The following is a 16506-nucleotide window of genomic DNA, read 5'->3' as shown; positions in this document are numbered from 1 at the left end:
GGAGGAGGAGTGGCCGACGGCAATCCACTGGAAGAGATGCAAAATCTGCCTCTCCTCAGGAACGCAGGTGTTTTCTGGCTGTGATTTCACCTGTCTTCCTTCCTCTTGGGCTGACTCGCATCTTGGTACAATGGGAGCCATGCCATTCTGACTACATCACGCCCAACATCCACTGCTGTCCTTTTGCAGCAATCACTGCTTTCCAACAGCTTCAGTCTGCCTCAGAAAGCTCTTCAAAGGCAACTGAAGACCACTCTTCATTGAAGGTACACCAATTTTTTATTAAATCTCAAGGCTTTGAGAAAAACTCACTTCTGGTCCTAAGGATTGGTAGTATATGGTGGGGAAGGAAGGGGACAAGGTAGTGGGTATTAAGTGGTAAATGACAAGTGTCATTCCTCCTCTTCTCCTGGGTAAAACACCTCAACGTCTATGCATCCTCCAAGGTCCACCCACACGGTCCCTTTTCCACACTGCTTCCTTACTTAGTAAACATTTCTGCTATTGGAACCAATACACTATGGTGGAAATTTTTGTTTACATGTCCATTTCACCTACCAGATAGTAAACTCCTGGAAGGAAGGGGCCATGGCTTATTCACCTCTGTTTCCCCAGCACCTGGGCCAGATCAGGGCACATAATGGCGTAATGAACCTTTTTCCACCTCCCAGGCTAAGTTGGCCACTCCCTCCTCTATAGTACTTTACATTCTATGTAGGCCTTTAATAATATGATCAGCACGTTATCAGGATAGGACCTATTCCTTTTACATCTCTATATCCCCGGAACCTAGCTAAAGCTAGGTGGTTCGTAAATAGTTGTTGTGGGAAATACTGCTGAATAGTCAAATGTGGCCAGATGATGGGAGACCTCAGTAGCTCAGGCACGACAAGGTCACTGTAGATTTTCAGTACAGAGAGTGAGCTGATAAAAAGCAGAGTTTTAGCAAAATTCCTCTAGGCAGCCACAGGCCAGAAGACTAGATTGGTGTGGAGGAAGATGAAAGCAATGCAAAAAGCTCAGAGCTGCCATGGGAAACTCGGCAAGTGATGGAAAGAGCCTGACTAGGCTGTGGTCCACAATGAATAGACCCTGTGGTCAGATGCTGACATGACCTCTGCCAGCTGGGTGATTTTGGGCAAGTCACAGAACCCCCCTGAGACAGAACCATCACCTCACATCGCTGTAAGGATTAAGTGAGGGGAATATGTAAAGTACCCACAATATTGCCTGGCACATAATAGGTACAGAAATATTTGATTTATGTATATGCCCCACACCTTCCTTAATTTTTCAAAACACACATGGATCTCATGAGAGTATTACAAATGAAGCATAAACCTACCTGGACAAGCAGAAGGAGGTTTGTATCTGGTAATGGAGATTTCAGCTTCAGGGCCTGCAGAAGTTCTAGAACAACACTACGAGACAAGTACAATTTATCCCGCTCCTAAATAAAACAAAATATAATTTCTATTAGCAATTTCTAATAGTTCAGTTAGAATGTCAAAAGAGCTTCCAAAAGAGTCACAGATCAGAATTTTTTTTAAGTATTTAAAAATGCATAGTGAACTGCTGTTGAGAAATCAAATTAAAACAAAAATTCATTTTTGTGTGTAATGAGTTTACTATAGCAGTGAGAACACACAATTTGATGGATAAGAAAAAGATAGGCCATCTCTTAAATCCTGAAACCATGGGATTCAGTTCTTCACAGGAAATGATAGGTTCCCAGAACTGCAGAAATTAAACAAATGTAAAATTATCTATCTTTTTCAATAGAAAATGATTTAGAGAGAAACAGGTACAACTGCTTAAAGGATTTCATAGCCTCTCTAAGGAAATTACATTTTAACTGGACTATTTTAAACATACAGAAAAAGAGAGAGATGAACATACCATGTACTACTACCCATCTTTGTCAAATCATAACATTTTGATTTAACATTTTTTAAATAATAAATCAAACATCACAGAAACAGTTGAAGCTACCTACATAGTGCTCTCTTTTCTTTCTCCCTTCCTCGAAGTAGCCACTATATTGAATGATGCATGTTTTTACAATTGTACTACATATATATTCTATATGTATATATAATGCATAGTGTTTTTGCATGTTTTTTAACTTTCTATAATGGTACGGTATTGTGCATATCTTTCTGCAATTTTTCACTACATTGTATTTTTGAAATTAGTCTCTATTGACAAATGTAGCTCTAGCTCTCTCAATTAAACAGCTTAATATTTTATTGTATGAACAAAACAAAATTCATCAATCTGTCCTCCTACTATTAATGGAATGCTAGATTGTTTTCAATTTTGTAAGCTATTTTATTGTCAACTATAACACACATGAAGAAAAGTACATAAAACATAATTGTATGGATAAATGGGTTAGTATAGATTGAACTTTCATGGAATCAGTGCCCAGATAGAACAACAGCACATCGTAAGCCTTTTAGAAGCCCCCTGTGTGTCCTTTCTTGATCATAATCAAGTACCTGGAGACACTGTGGGTCTGTATCCACTATCTTTTCTTTCTACTCATTCTTGCTCATGTTATCGTGCCTCCTTCTTTGTCTGGTTATCTTTGCGCACTAGATGCTTTATTGAAAAATTATTTGTAGAAATAATTCTAGGCCTGAAGTGTTATCTTCTTCCAAAGAGTATTCTGTTTCTTTTTGCCAGGTTCCTGGGAGCACTCGTGGTCCAGGGTTACCTTAATCAACACACGAGCCTTGTACTCTCTTATCTTGGGCCATCAAAGAACTTGACATTGAGCTGCATCCATGTGAGGGCAAGTTTACTTCTGGGTTATCTTTACTTTGTGGTTCCGACCAAAAGTATGCATGTGTGTGGGGCGGGGGCAGTGCGTATCAGACAGTCCCCACTCTTGGTAGATACTGCATTCTGACTTTTGTCCCCCTATCCTGAATCTTCCAGAATTGCAGCTCACCCATTCAGTCACACCTACCAGACAGGCAAACACCCCCAGGGCAAAAATAGCCTTCAGGACTAGGCTGCGCATTTCTGTGCTCTCCCAGATATTAGCCTGGCAACTCTTCTATATCTGGTTAACATTTTGATGCTTTTAAAAAGTTTTCAGAAAGTATTTTGTTCACTTTTTTTTTTTTAACTTTTTAATTTAAATGGGAGCATGCGTTCAAATTATCTAGCCCATCATTATCCAGGGAGAAAGTCTAGGATTTTTATTGGAATTACACTAAATGTACAGGTTATTCTGTGAGAATTAGCTGTCTTTATTACTGGGTCCTCATCCATGAACATGAGATCTGTCTCCATCTATTTAATGTTGTTTAATAAAATTTCCTGGTTGTCTCCATAAGGCTCTTGCACATTTTTGTTAGATTTATTTTTTGTGACCACAATAAATGACATTTTGGAAGCATATTTTATAATCATTTGTAGCTGAATATTAAGGTAGATGATTTCTGGGTATTCATTTGTGTCTAGTATCCTTGCTGAACTCTCTTATAAAAATTATAAAAAGGTGTCTATAGATAAATTCTTTTTGGTTCATTTATAATCACATCATCTATGAAGAGTAAGAGTTTTATTTTTCCTTTCCAATCCTTGTACCGTTTCCCCTGAAAATAAGACCTAGCCGGACCATTAGCTCTAATGCATCTTTTGGAGCAAAAATTAATATAAGAACTGGTCTTATATAAAACCTAGTATTATACTATACTATACTATACTATACTATGTTATATTATATTATATTATATTATATTATATTATATTATATTATATTATATTATATTATATTATACCTGGTCTTATAGTAAAATAAGATGGGGTCTTATATTAAGTTTTGCTCCAAAAGACGCATTAGAGCTGACTGTCCAGTTAGGTCTTATTTTCGGGGAAATGCGGTAGGTTTGGTTTCTTCTTCCTGTCTTACTGAACTCAGTAGGACCTCCAGGACCATAATGAATATAAGCAGTGATAATGGGCATTGTTGTCTTATTTATGATTTTAAGGAACTACTGTTAGCATTTCACCATTAAGTATAATGTTCTCTAGAAGTTTCTGGTAGACACCCTTTGTCAAGTTAAGGAAGTTCCCTCTATTCCTAGTTTGACAAGAATTATCATAAATTGATGTTGAATTATATAGAATGCTTCTTTTGTATCTGCTGAGATGATAATAATAAAAGTTTTTCTCCTTTAATGTGGTAAGATGGTGACATAAATAGATGTTCTAATATCTAAACCATTCTTATATTTTGAGAAAATCCTCACTGGGTCATGAAGCTTTAGTTTTAATGTATTAATTTGCTATTATTCATTCAGAATTTTTGCATCTTTGAAGTATAATTGGCTTATCATTTTCCATGCCCCCATTGCCCTTGTCTGGTTGGTATCAAGAGTCTACTGGCCTCATGAAATGTGTTGGGAAGTGTTCCCTTTTTTCTATTCTCTATATTAATTTGCATAACGTAGAGATCAATCTGTTCCTTAAACGTGTAATAGAAGTTGTATTTAAAACTGGAGTCGTTTTTAACTACTGATTCCATTTTTAATCATTTAAATCTAGTCCTCTTTTTTTCTGATTGTTATATACTACATTTTTATAGAAAACTGTCCCTATTGTCCAAGATTTCAAATTTACTGGCATAAAATTGTTCATTTTTAAATCTCTGATATGTCTACAGTTAAGTTCCCTCTTTCATTGCTGATTATCTGTCCTTTTCTCTGCTTCTCTTGATCAGTCTTGGCAGTTTTGTCTATTTTATTAGTCTAACCAAACAGCCCTCTTTTGGTTGTATAGATTCTGTATTGAACCTATGTTTTCAATTTCATTAATTTCTGCTCTTATTTTTATTATTTCCTTCCCTTAAATTTTCTTATGGTTCCTCTGTTATTCTTATTTTAACTTAAGTTGAATTCTTTAGCTCATTTAGTTTTTCTTCTTTTCCAATAGAAGTATTCAAGACTATAAAATTTCTTCTAAATATCTCTGTGGCTATATAGTCTCAAATTTTGGAACGCAGTATTTTCATCATTGTGTAATTCTGAATTTTTTTCTAAATTCTCTTATATCTCTTTTGATCTATGAATTATTTAAACCTATGTTCCTGATTTCCAAGTATAGCAAGTCCCAGGCCCCTGTTAACTTTACATGCAATATCTTTGTATCAATTAGAAAAAGAACACACACACAATACAAACACACATGCATATTAACATATAATTGCAAACCAGAAAACCTATATGTGTTTTCAGAGCCCATATGCATACGTGTGCATATGCACTCTCATCCACTCACACACACCCTCAATGTCACACTGGCACACACTCTATATACACCCTTCTCCTGAAGATAAAGTGATTGTGTCAGGGTTGGAATCTGGCAGGGGGGATAGGATTTAGACATCTGAGAATAGGGGGTAGTCAAGAATCTCCAAGACTCCTGGAGGGGTAGGAGGGACAGGGCAGAGCCATGTACACGTGTGTACTGTGGTGCGTGCATGGGTACTATTCTCTGTGTATGCAGGGGCCTGTGAGCTGGTGGGGGTTTACGTAGGGGGTACTTCTCCCAGCTGCTCTAGGACTTAACCAGGAGGCCCCAAATCTCTACATCTGCCTCAGTACTCACAAAAAATTTAATGTGTCTAAGATGTGAGTGGTGTCCCCTTAGATGTGGAATCCTTTTTTAGGCTGCTCTTGAATACCTATATGCAGTTACGGTTTTGTTATTGAATAACAATTTAATTGCATTCTGATTAGAGAACTTTGTCTCTGAAACTGATTCCTTAGTATGTGTAAAAACTTTATTTGTGGCCTATTACCTGTTCTAGCTTTTAAAAAGCTCCACATGTTTTTTTCCTTCAATACATGCTCAAATTGGTAGATTCAAGATTCTTTGCATGTCCACTAGATTCAATTTGCTCATTATATTGTTCAAATCTAGTAGTCTTAAGCCTTTTTTATCTGATCTATCGATTATTGAAACAGATGTGTTAAAAATCTCCCACTATGATTGTGAATTTTTCAATTTTTCTTTGTAATCCTATTCACTTTTATTTTATATATTGAGGCTACATTATAAGCTGCGCAGTTTTAGAATTGTCGCATTTTCTTAGTGAATCGTTCCTTTTATCAATATATGGCAACTTTCTTTATAATAATACCTTTCAACTTAAACGCCATTTACTGGATTCAGCTTTTTGTTAATATTTGCCTGGTGTATCTTTTTTCACCCTTTTCTTTCCAACTTTCTCAGTGTCTTTAGATGTGTTTTAGATGTGTTTCATAAATAACATGTAGCTGGATTTTTAAAATCAAATCTGCGAAGCACTAGTGAGTTTAGTATACTTACATGAATTGTGATTACTGAAATATTTGGAATTTATTTCCATCATCTTACACATGCTTATTCCATCTTGTTCTATTATTCTCTTTTCTCTTGATTGACTTTTTATTCCTGCTTATTTTTCTACTTGTTTGGAACTTATACATTTCACTTCTGGCCTTTGGAGTTTTTACACGAAAAACATTTACATGTATTCTTAGGAGTTTAAAGTTACTTATTACCTCTGCCTTTCTTTTGAACAATATATAGAATGTTTTAACTCATATTCCCAACAGTACATACCCCTCTTACCTTATAGGTTAGTTACCTAATATTTTAGTGTCGTCTTATTTGTACATCCATCTGATGAGTCATTATCACTACCGCTCGATACTGTCAATGATCTCTTAGAGTTCTACACTTTACCAACTCCTTTGAGCATCATTCCTTCATACATTTCACTCCTTCCTTCCTGATTCAATTTTGTTCTTATTGTAATACATCCTTTAGTACGTGTTTCAGTGAAAAATCTATTAGGAAATTTCTTATTTTCCTAGTAGTTTACTTATTTAGCCTTCACTCTTAATTAATAGCTTAGCTGGTAGAGAATTCCAGGTAGACAGTTATTTTCTCTCATGATTTTAAAGACATTTTTCCATTCTCTCTGGCTTCTATTATGCTGTTGAGAAGTTTGTTGTCAGTCTATCTGTAGAGTGTCTTTTCTTTTGGTTGCTCTTAAAATATTTTGTTTGTCTTCTTTGTTCTGTCAAGGTGTACCTTCTTATGTATAATACGACATAAGCACGTAAAACTTTAGTTTATTTGTAACAATTTTAGTGCTCATTGTGCCTCCTGAATCACAGCATTAATGATTTTCATAAATTTTAGAATAAAAAGCCTATTTTTTCGCTCTAAAACATTTATTAGATACATGTTAGATCTTCTCTTTATAGTCTTCATCTCTTTCTCTCTCTTTGCTGCATGCTATGTAATTTATTCAGGTTTTTCCATATTGCCAATTCCCTATTTGGCTATGTCGAATTTGCTGTTTAACCTGTCCATCAAGTTTTTTTTATGTCAGTGACTATTTCATTTCTAGAATTTCTGCTTTGTTCAAATCTATCTGGATTTTTTTTAAATAACTAGATCTCTTTTTGTGTTTTTAATTCATCTTTTATATGCTTATCATTTAAAGTATGTTTTTATAGTCTCTATCACATAGTTCTAATATTGGAAGTCCTTAGGGGGAATAATCTTGCTGTTTCTTGACTCTGCTAATCTAGCTCATGGTGGATTATTTCTTCATATGTTTCGTAATTTTAGATTGTGAGCTCATGTTCGTCAGCATTTTAATTATGGGAATCCTGTTGGGCCTAGGTTGAAAGCATATCCTTTCAGAGAGGTTTGAGAGTTGATTTTGAGGTTGCTTCTGCTAGACACTCCAATGCTATTATGTGCTCAACACCAATGTTAATTGACTTTTCAGTTTGGGGGTTCAGAGCATGCCAGTATTACAAATTCAAATTCTAAATACGTTCAAAGATAGGCTCATGATTACTAATGCTCAAGCAAGACTATAAATCTGTCTCTCAGTTCCCAGGCTCAGACAGATCCCATTCTTTGTCACTGCCATATAAGATTATATTCTTTCCAAATCACCCAGTGGTGATTTTTACCAAATGGATAGCCTTTCAAGAGTTCTGACTTTCTGCTGGGGATGACTCAGCTCCAACTCCCAGCCTGAAATAGTCCAAAGAGCTCATCTCCTTTCTCCTTATGGACTTTAAAATTCAAGCCACTAAATTACCAAGACAAGCAATTCCCTCATCCTAAGACTTCTGCAATATCAACTTATATGCTTACCACTCTGGTTTTCAATTTTATCTTCATTTTTGTCTCTTTCTTTCTTACAAAATTAGCTATATATTTAAAGTCATGTTTATTACATTTCATCCAGCATGTCTAGTGTTTCATGGTACAGTTTTCAGGTTATCTAGACTTCCGGATTGGCAGAAAGAGAAGTCTCCAAAATCCTTACCTTTCCATGCCTTTCTTTTGACTAAATAGGGAGAAGGCTCAATTAGATATTGTTATTTAATTATTTTTTATAGTTTCTCATTATCTATAAAGAAGGTGCCAACATCCTAGATTGAAGCTTTCTATAAGTAACAGTCATTTCAAGTTGAAGAAATGAGGAAGGGTAGATGACAACAGGAAGGGTAGATGACAAGGTAGAAGTGGGAGGCCAATAAAGTTATGAAAAATTATGAGGGGATATAATGTATAATGAGTATTCAAAACCAAAATATCTTGAATTCAAATAGGTGCAAGGCCTCTTGTAATTGTTACCTTAGCACAACCTAGAAAATATAAACTCATTATGGGCCTTCCTCTAACAAAACACATTAATCTAAATAAAACAGACACAAAGAAAATGACTTCTAAAACTAGAACATCTTTTCAATTTATTTGGTGCTGTGTCTTACAGATCCATTTTTTAAGTGGAAAAAAAGGAGTGAGGTTATTTTTCAGGAAGGATTTTGGGGGGGAAAAAAATATATATATATATATATATATATATATATATATATATATATATATATATGGATTACTCTGGAAGTTAGAAAACATCATTCCAGGCAGAGTAATAGTTTATAATCAGAGGGACTACAGAGAAGCTTATCATGGAACACTGAACATGGCAGAATGGGCACAAGATGGAAAGAAAGGAGAGAAGAGTGTTTTTAATAGAACTAAATCCTTGATATGAAATTAGATTTTTATGAGGAAAACAAAGGGCTTATAGAAGTGGGCAACATGAATACAGGACTATTCTGACGGTTCAAGAGAGAACCACAGAAACAGAGACCCCATTGAAAATGAACTTGGAAAACTTGGGAATGGGAACAGTTACGTTTGTACATTGTTCTTAAGGACAGAAACGCTCTCAATTTGCCCTGCCTCCTGCTTTTCCATTAGGCGAGTGTCTACCAGCACCAACAAGGCTGTTGCTATACGCTCTAGGCAAGCAGTACTTTTCCACTTCTCTGGTGGGGCAGGGGATAAAAACATAATGCAATAGAGAGAAACCATTATTAAGGCAAGATGACAAAAGATGAGATTACAATCTCAGAGGCCAAGAACGCAGAACTGGGAAGACAGACAAATAATGAGAATTAAGGAGCTCTCCACGGGCTTTTACAAATGACAAGCCGATATTTTTCCACTTTGGGTATAAAAATAAGATGTAGTGATGGCCTGCCCACTAATCATGGGATGGTGAACTTGAAAAGGACTTTAAGAGGTCATTTCGACCATTATCTCATTTCATTCCAAATACCTCTTCTAAACCATATGACCCTCAATTCTCCAAATTTGCATATTTAAGATATGTATGTGTAAAGCGTTTTCTTCCAATGATTATTTATTAGACCTCAGTGGAATTATTCATTTTAATGATATTGAAGTAATTAACCTAACAGGGATTTGACACTTATTAGAAAGGATACGTTTCTGCCAGTTTTCAGTTTCCCAGAACACACACATATGCACTCTTACCTTAGTGAAAGCTCGGTAACATAAGCCACACACCTCCACCAGGTAGGCCAAAGTGAAGACAGCATTCTGAATTACAAAGCTGAGCAGTTTTGAAAATGGTTCCAACAAACTCTGCAATGAGATTGAGGCCAAACAAAATCAACTGCTAATATTTTCATTAAAAAAGCATTAAAGTCTTATGACACTTTAACTAATGGGACCACTCTTTTTTTTTATTTCAAATCTGTTGCCAGGTGGCTACTGCAGCAACCCCATTGGTCTAAAAAGTACAGACCTGCACCTTCAATCAATGGCTCAAAGAACATGATTTAATCATTTTATTGCTCAAAAAACTAAAATCCATTTTTCCAGATGGCATCATGTATAAAGCTACCTAACTCCAATCCTCTCTTCGCGTCCACCCCTAGCAATCAAGACTCTGTGAGGACTGCATTAGATCATCCACTCTATTTCTCAGAATCTGTAGGCATCTGTGGGTTCATCAGATCCAGCTCTTCTAGAAGCCTGTTGTCTGAGTCAAATAGCACAAACCAACCCTTACATGTAAGTACCAAAGCACTAACTATTAGCTTAGATAAAATTTATCATGACCCAGCTTCCTGCCAATGTTTATCAGGTCAGTTTTAGAACCATATGCTTTCATAAGTCATTTAGAAACATTGATTGAGCACCTCCTAAGTATCAGGCAGACTCGGATACTTTCATATAGCTTATCTCACTCAAATCTATTACAACGAACCTGGGGAGACAGTATAACAGTCAATGACACAAGCTCTAGAGTCTCATCCAAGTATTTTCAGATTCTAGTTCTCTGTGACCTTGAATAAGTGATTTAACCTCTCTGGGCTTGGTTCTCTCTTCTATAAAATGAAGACAATAATGGTTTCCACCTCATTAGTGTTATTGTGAGAATTAAAGGAGATAATGTATGTAAAGTACTTGGCAATGGTAAGCCCTCCATTATTGTTAGCTATGAGCCGCAGCATAAGTCTCTGAAACTTTACTATGCCCATTCTGCAGCTGAGGCAGTTAAGTAGGCAAATAACTCGCTTAAGGCCTAACAGCTATTGAATGGAATTAAAAAGCAAATTCCAGGGTAATTTTCCAGAGGCAGAACTGCTCTGTAGGGAAGACAGGATTTGAATCGAGCTCCAAAAGCCTTCCGTGCCATGATTTTTCAACCTCTATAGTGCTAACTGTCTGGATTATAAAAGTAATACATGGTCCATGTGCAAATCAAGGTTCTGTAGAAAGTATACGTAAGGAAATAAAAGTCATGCATAATCCTACCACTTAGTGATAACATTTTGATACATTTCCCTTCTTTGTTGCACACCAGTTTATTAGTTGAAATCTTACACATCTACAATCCTACATTTTGTTAATTTCATTCTATTAATATAATCGAAGTCATTTCCAATGCTATTTAATTCTTCATAATCATCCATTTTAATGGCCACGAAAGTCACATTTTATTATAAACAGTGTCCCATTAAGTATGTTTTTGCATGAAATTTGCATTTCATTTTCTTCCTTAGAATAGATTCCTGGAAAATAAATGATTAAATCAAAGGCTATGAGCATTTTGAGATCCTTTTTTCCTTATTGATACAAAAATAAATTCATTACATGTTAATTGTCCCCGAGGATAGGAATTACGTCTTTTATTTGTTTGTATTCCCCACAGAAACCCATGTAAGTGCTTCCCATATTTAAAAAATCTTAAACTCTTTGAAATAGCACTGTTGGTACAGTATTCTTTGCTCTGTATAAATGCTGTTGCCTGGAAACACCGACGATGGATGAATGGGGGCAGGATATATAGCAATGTTGATATATGATGCATCCTTATTTGTCAAAAAAAGAAACCTGAATTCAAACCTACATAGAAATTTGCTCTTGTATCTAGCAAAGCAGCATGGTGGTGGGGCAATGTGGTACAACAGCAAAATCAAGGAACTTGGAATCAAAGGACCTACGTTCAAGTCTCACATCGTTCACTAACCAGTTATGTGACCCTGGCTGAGACACTTCATCTCTCAGCCTGTTTCCTTATCTGTAAATGAACAGATTAGACCAAATGATCTCTTTGCAACTTTCCAGCATAAACCATGAGTCTATGAAAGCACCTTCAAGGTAAAAAGTTACAGAAGATGTGCCCTTCTTGGTATATTAACCAGTAGTTACCAGCCACTGCAATACAAACTATTGCACCACTTCATATAAGGCAGCCCAGAAATAAGGCCAGGGAGACAAAGGTGCATGAGACACAGAGCTGGACTTTGTGAAGGTCACAGTCTCACTGGGGAGACTTCGGCACAGAGCTCCATCAGGTATTGTAGGATCTGATATAGAGGCACGTTGCTATAGGGAATACAGGCATTTTTTAAATTGACATTCAAATTCTCATCTTGAAGAATGAGAAGGAGTTCACCTCCCTGACAAGGGTATAAAACATTTCAAGCAAAGGAAATGGTCTAAGCAAAAGCAAGGAAGTATGAAATTAAATAAGAACATAAGTGTAAAGTAGTTAGCACAATGCCTGCCATATGGTAAGTGCTCAAAAACAATGGTGGTTGTTTTGAGGATAATGATGATTCTGGAAACAGGCAGGAGGCATGGGGGATGGAACAGGTGGCTGAAGACTAGGCTGGAACGGTAAGCTGGCAAGTTAATGAAGCACCTTCTTGTATGCCACAGGAAGGAATTTGGACATTACCCTAAAAGAAATGAGAAATTATCAAAGATTTTTAAGCAAGGAATTAATGCGATGAGATTTGTGTTTAGATGGTTCACCCAGTTCATAGTATGGAGGACGGACTGGTGGACATGGCCCAGGACGCAGAGGACCAATTATAAAAAATGATACTGTGACATATTAGAGCTCTTCACGCTAGACACTTTCAAGGAGGTTGAAAGTGAAGCATTCGGTATGAAATAACTATTTCTTCAATATTGCTACATGTCTTTTTCGGTTAAAAGATAACTGAAGAACCAATTGGTTATGTTTTTCTGAAACATACATACCCTTGTGGCATTGGTAGAGGGTATCTTCAAGAGGCAAATCATAATTCTCAAACTGGAATCTAAAGAACACTGTGAACAAATATGAAAAAAGTAAACATCAGTACCCTTCTTCATGTATCTTTTGTTTCATACATTTCCTATAAGCACTTATTTTAGGAAATAAAATCTGAGATAGAGCTATCTCCTCACAGTTTTCCATGCCATAAATTCATGTTGAAAAAAAATCATTCTCAGGTTTTAAAAATTTCATTAAACAATGTTAGACAATTAAATAATTAAGCATAGCTCCTAAACTATTTCTTGAAAGATATATCCCTAAAATTAAATCAGGTAGAGTTGGATAAAGAATTGGATGGATGGATGGATGGATGGATGGATGGATGGATGGATGGATGGATGGAATGATGGACTAACAGATAAGTACATAGATAGATATTAAATGTGCCCAACTCTACACAGGTACACTCATTTGTAAAAGGTCATGTTTAAAAAAAAAACAACTTAGACTGATTTAAAACCATTAGGCTTATTAGTCCAAATAAGAACCAGTTTCATCTGCCCTTTCTCTGCTACTATAAGGTATGACAAAAACCTAGGGAAAAGCAGTAAAAGTCCTACAAGAGAAAATCATGCCTCACACATCTACTAGAGTTGTACTTGGCAAGATTCCATGTCAAAAGGTACTTTTTAAATCTAGTTTACTGGGATTGGGGGAAAGTGTTACAGCAAGAACAATAATATTATTACATCATTAAATACATCACCTTAAATACATCACAATGATGCATTAAATACATTACATCATTAAATACATCACTATAGCAGGCTACAGTTAAATCTCTACAGCTGTCTACAATATTTACCTCTTTAAGGTACGACAGACTAGGCCAGTGGTTTCCCAAGTATACCCCTAGCCCAGCAGCACCCGTATGACCCGGACACTTTTAGAATGCAAATCCTCAGGTGGCACCCCTACGGAATCAGAAACTCTCAGAATAAGGCCCAGAATCTGCCTTTCAGCACATCCCTTAAGGACACTGACGCACACTGAAGTTTGAGATCCATTCTGTGAACTGATGAGAACAAACTACAGAAATATCAATGGCTTAATATTTTCCCCAGAGATTACAAACAAAGCAGAAGAGGATCAGAGGCAGTGCCCAGATGTGACCTAGCAGGGAAAGTTTTTACACACATTCTGAAAGTATTTCACAAGTGCCTTCTAAGGTAACCATTAATCTATTTAATCTGCTCAATGCCCATGGGAGTAGATGTGACATTTACATTACTTTGAACCAGGAGCCGAAAATTGGCTGCCTATGGGTTCCTATGGTATTTTAAAAATCAGGAAATATCGTCTTGGAAAACATGGGAAGATCAACAAGGTGAAGTCTGCATTCCCACATAACAATTAGCTGTAGTGGAGCAGCGGATGCCCCGACAGAAGGGACTGGTACTTTCCAGTTCTCCAGGATCTCAATTGTCCTTATGACCTCACCTCACTCCACTCCACTCATTAACCTTGAAGGCAGGGACCCTGTGGGCAGGGCTGAATGTCATACATTAGGCGTACCAGTTGTTTACAGGTGGGAATACTTCCAACTGGTCGGAGTTCAAGTTAAATATTTTGACCAGAGCATAGCCCTATAGGCATTTGAGTTTGCCATGGCTGCCCTACCCCTTTGTGTGGCTCTTGAGCAGCAAATGACCCTGAATGGTTCTCAGGTTCTAGGGCGGATCTATGTGGCCATGTTAAAATGTGTGCACTGGATGTCCTATGTGTGTATTCCCAGTCACTGCATACATACATTCCTCTTTCCTTGAATGTAGTCAGCTACTCTAGATCTGTGAGTCGACAAAGATCGGAAAGATCTCGGTATTCCTGTTGCTCACAGGAACTTCAAACTCAAAGAAAGCAGCCAGGGTCCCTAAATTTTCATCCTTACAGAACCTATTTTGGGGTCATATTTTCCAAATCTCCCAATTTGGAAAAAGGTATTATCAGGGGTGGTTGGTCTTTATAAAACATTTTACACTCATATTAGAAGAGGTGCTGCCAACGTGTAACTTCACTTGTCAGATTAACAAGTGATTCCTTTTGCTGCAAGTTGCATATTTCTATCTGATCTGCATAAAGCACAACAAGCTTATAGAGCAAATGCGGTTCACAGACACAGCAATGGCCACGACCAGCCACCGCTTTGTCCCTGCTATAGCGAGACCTGATTGCCTCCAATTCACCCCTGCTTTAGAAGGACCCAAAGTCGGTAGCTGGAAAAGGACTCTGGAGTGGAAGACAGGAGACTGGAGTTCTAATCCTTACACTGCCACCACCTCTCTGAATTTGCAGTCCACCATCTGAAAATGGGGACGTTGGGAAGGATGGTTTTTATAGGTCTCTTCCAGCTTTAACAGTATAGGATTGTGTTTTAGAACTTAATGGGTTCGTGTTGAAAATGTTCCTTAGGCTGTCAGATTGCCAGCTAGGTATTGTGTCTGTATTTTGGAGGATGGCATGGTGGGGGGTGGGGCAGATTGTAAAGCAGTCAAGCAGAAATATCATCCTGGTCTTGCAAGTATTTTAATCACAAATGCACAAGCAATCACTTCCTTCTAGATAATTCTCTAAAATTGAAGCTTTACATTACATGTCTGGTCTCCTTTTAGACAAAATTATTTATTTATTTATTATTTAATATCCACTTGAGAAAAATTTCTGGCTAAACACTATCTACTAATGTATTCCTGACCTATTTTTTTTTTAAATCAACTGGAATCATGAAATCAGTAAATCAAAATACCTCCTGCACTTGCTGTCATTCTGTAACATCTGGAGGGAACAACCTAAATAATACTCTCTACTCCTTGACTAATAGATTCCTTATAGCCCCTTAGGAAATATTAAATCACCCAAGACCCTGCATCTCTGCTAGCGGAAGGTTTGCAAACGGTAAGCAAGTAATTTGAAATGAAATCCTGGGCTCAGCTTACCTTCAGAGGCAAGACAGAAGGCAGCTTGGCAAAAAATGTCTGAAACTGGTTGCTGACTGTGGTCCAGAGGCTACTAGGGGAATCCATGGGCAAAGCTTCCATGAAGGTAGCAATGTTTTCCAAACAGCGGATCATAGCACCCCCTGCTGGTAAATTCTTTTTGTTATTTAGACCCTAAAAACACAAAAGCATAGGCAATCAACTGCTGCAACAGCGTGGGAATTCATGTAGCTACTTGGTGAAGATCAGTTTTAAAAATCACATATTCAGTCTACAAGCATGTCGTGTGCCTACTATATAGGCTAATCATTGTAACTGACAGGAGGAGTCCAGAGCAAAATCGACAGATTCAGACACTTAGGGGAAAAATTGTGATCTTTGACTCACTGAAGAGAAGGTGGAATGTGAGCAAGAAAAAGTTCTTTTAAGGATCTACAGTTGGTGTGGTTAGGTGCTAAGACGACGATGAATGATACTTGCGGGAAACACCATTGGCCAAAGAGTAAGAGTAACAACTATAGGAGCAGCAAAGTTCCTATGGCAACCTGACAACCCCCCCAAGTTCACTGAGAGAGCTAACATGCAGAGGACCTGAGACATGAATCCAAGTCT

At 37.1% G+C, this 16506-nt stretch overlaps 1 protein-coding gene across 17 annotated transcripts in view; it reads right to left on the bottom strand.

The window, feature by feature from the left end:
- The window catches only part of UNC79 (unc-79 subunit of NALCN channel complex), a 233386-nt gene that overhangs the window by 28196 nt on the left and 188684 nt on the right, over positions 1–16506 (bottom strand). For all 17 annotated transcript variants that reach the window (XM_019745590.3, XM_074327017.2, XM_019745539.3 and 14 more), the window contains 4 exons: positions 15895–16068; positions 12904–12972; positions 9877–9987; positions 1346–1450 (listed from right to left, as the gene is read on the bottom strand). In XM_019745590.3, coding sequence (XP_019601149.3) covers positions 1346–1450; positions 9877–9987; positions 12904–12972; positions 15895–16068 — 459 coding nt within the window. The remainder of the gene's footprint in view (positions 1–1345; positions 1451–9876; positions 9988–12903; positions 12973–15894; positions 16069–16506) is intronic.

This window comes from Rhinolophus sinicus, chromosome 3, assembly GCF_057876585.1.
Source record: "Rhinolophus sinicus isolate RSI-liver-muscle chromosome 3, RSI-T2T, whole genome shotgun sequence".
NCBI lineage: Eukaryota > Metazoa > Chordata > Mammalia > Chiroptera > Rhinolophidae > Rhinolophus > Rhinolophus sinicus.
The sequence above is the reverse complement of the archived record's forward strand: the minus strand, read 5'-3'. Positions and strand labels throughout refer to the sequence as shown.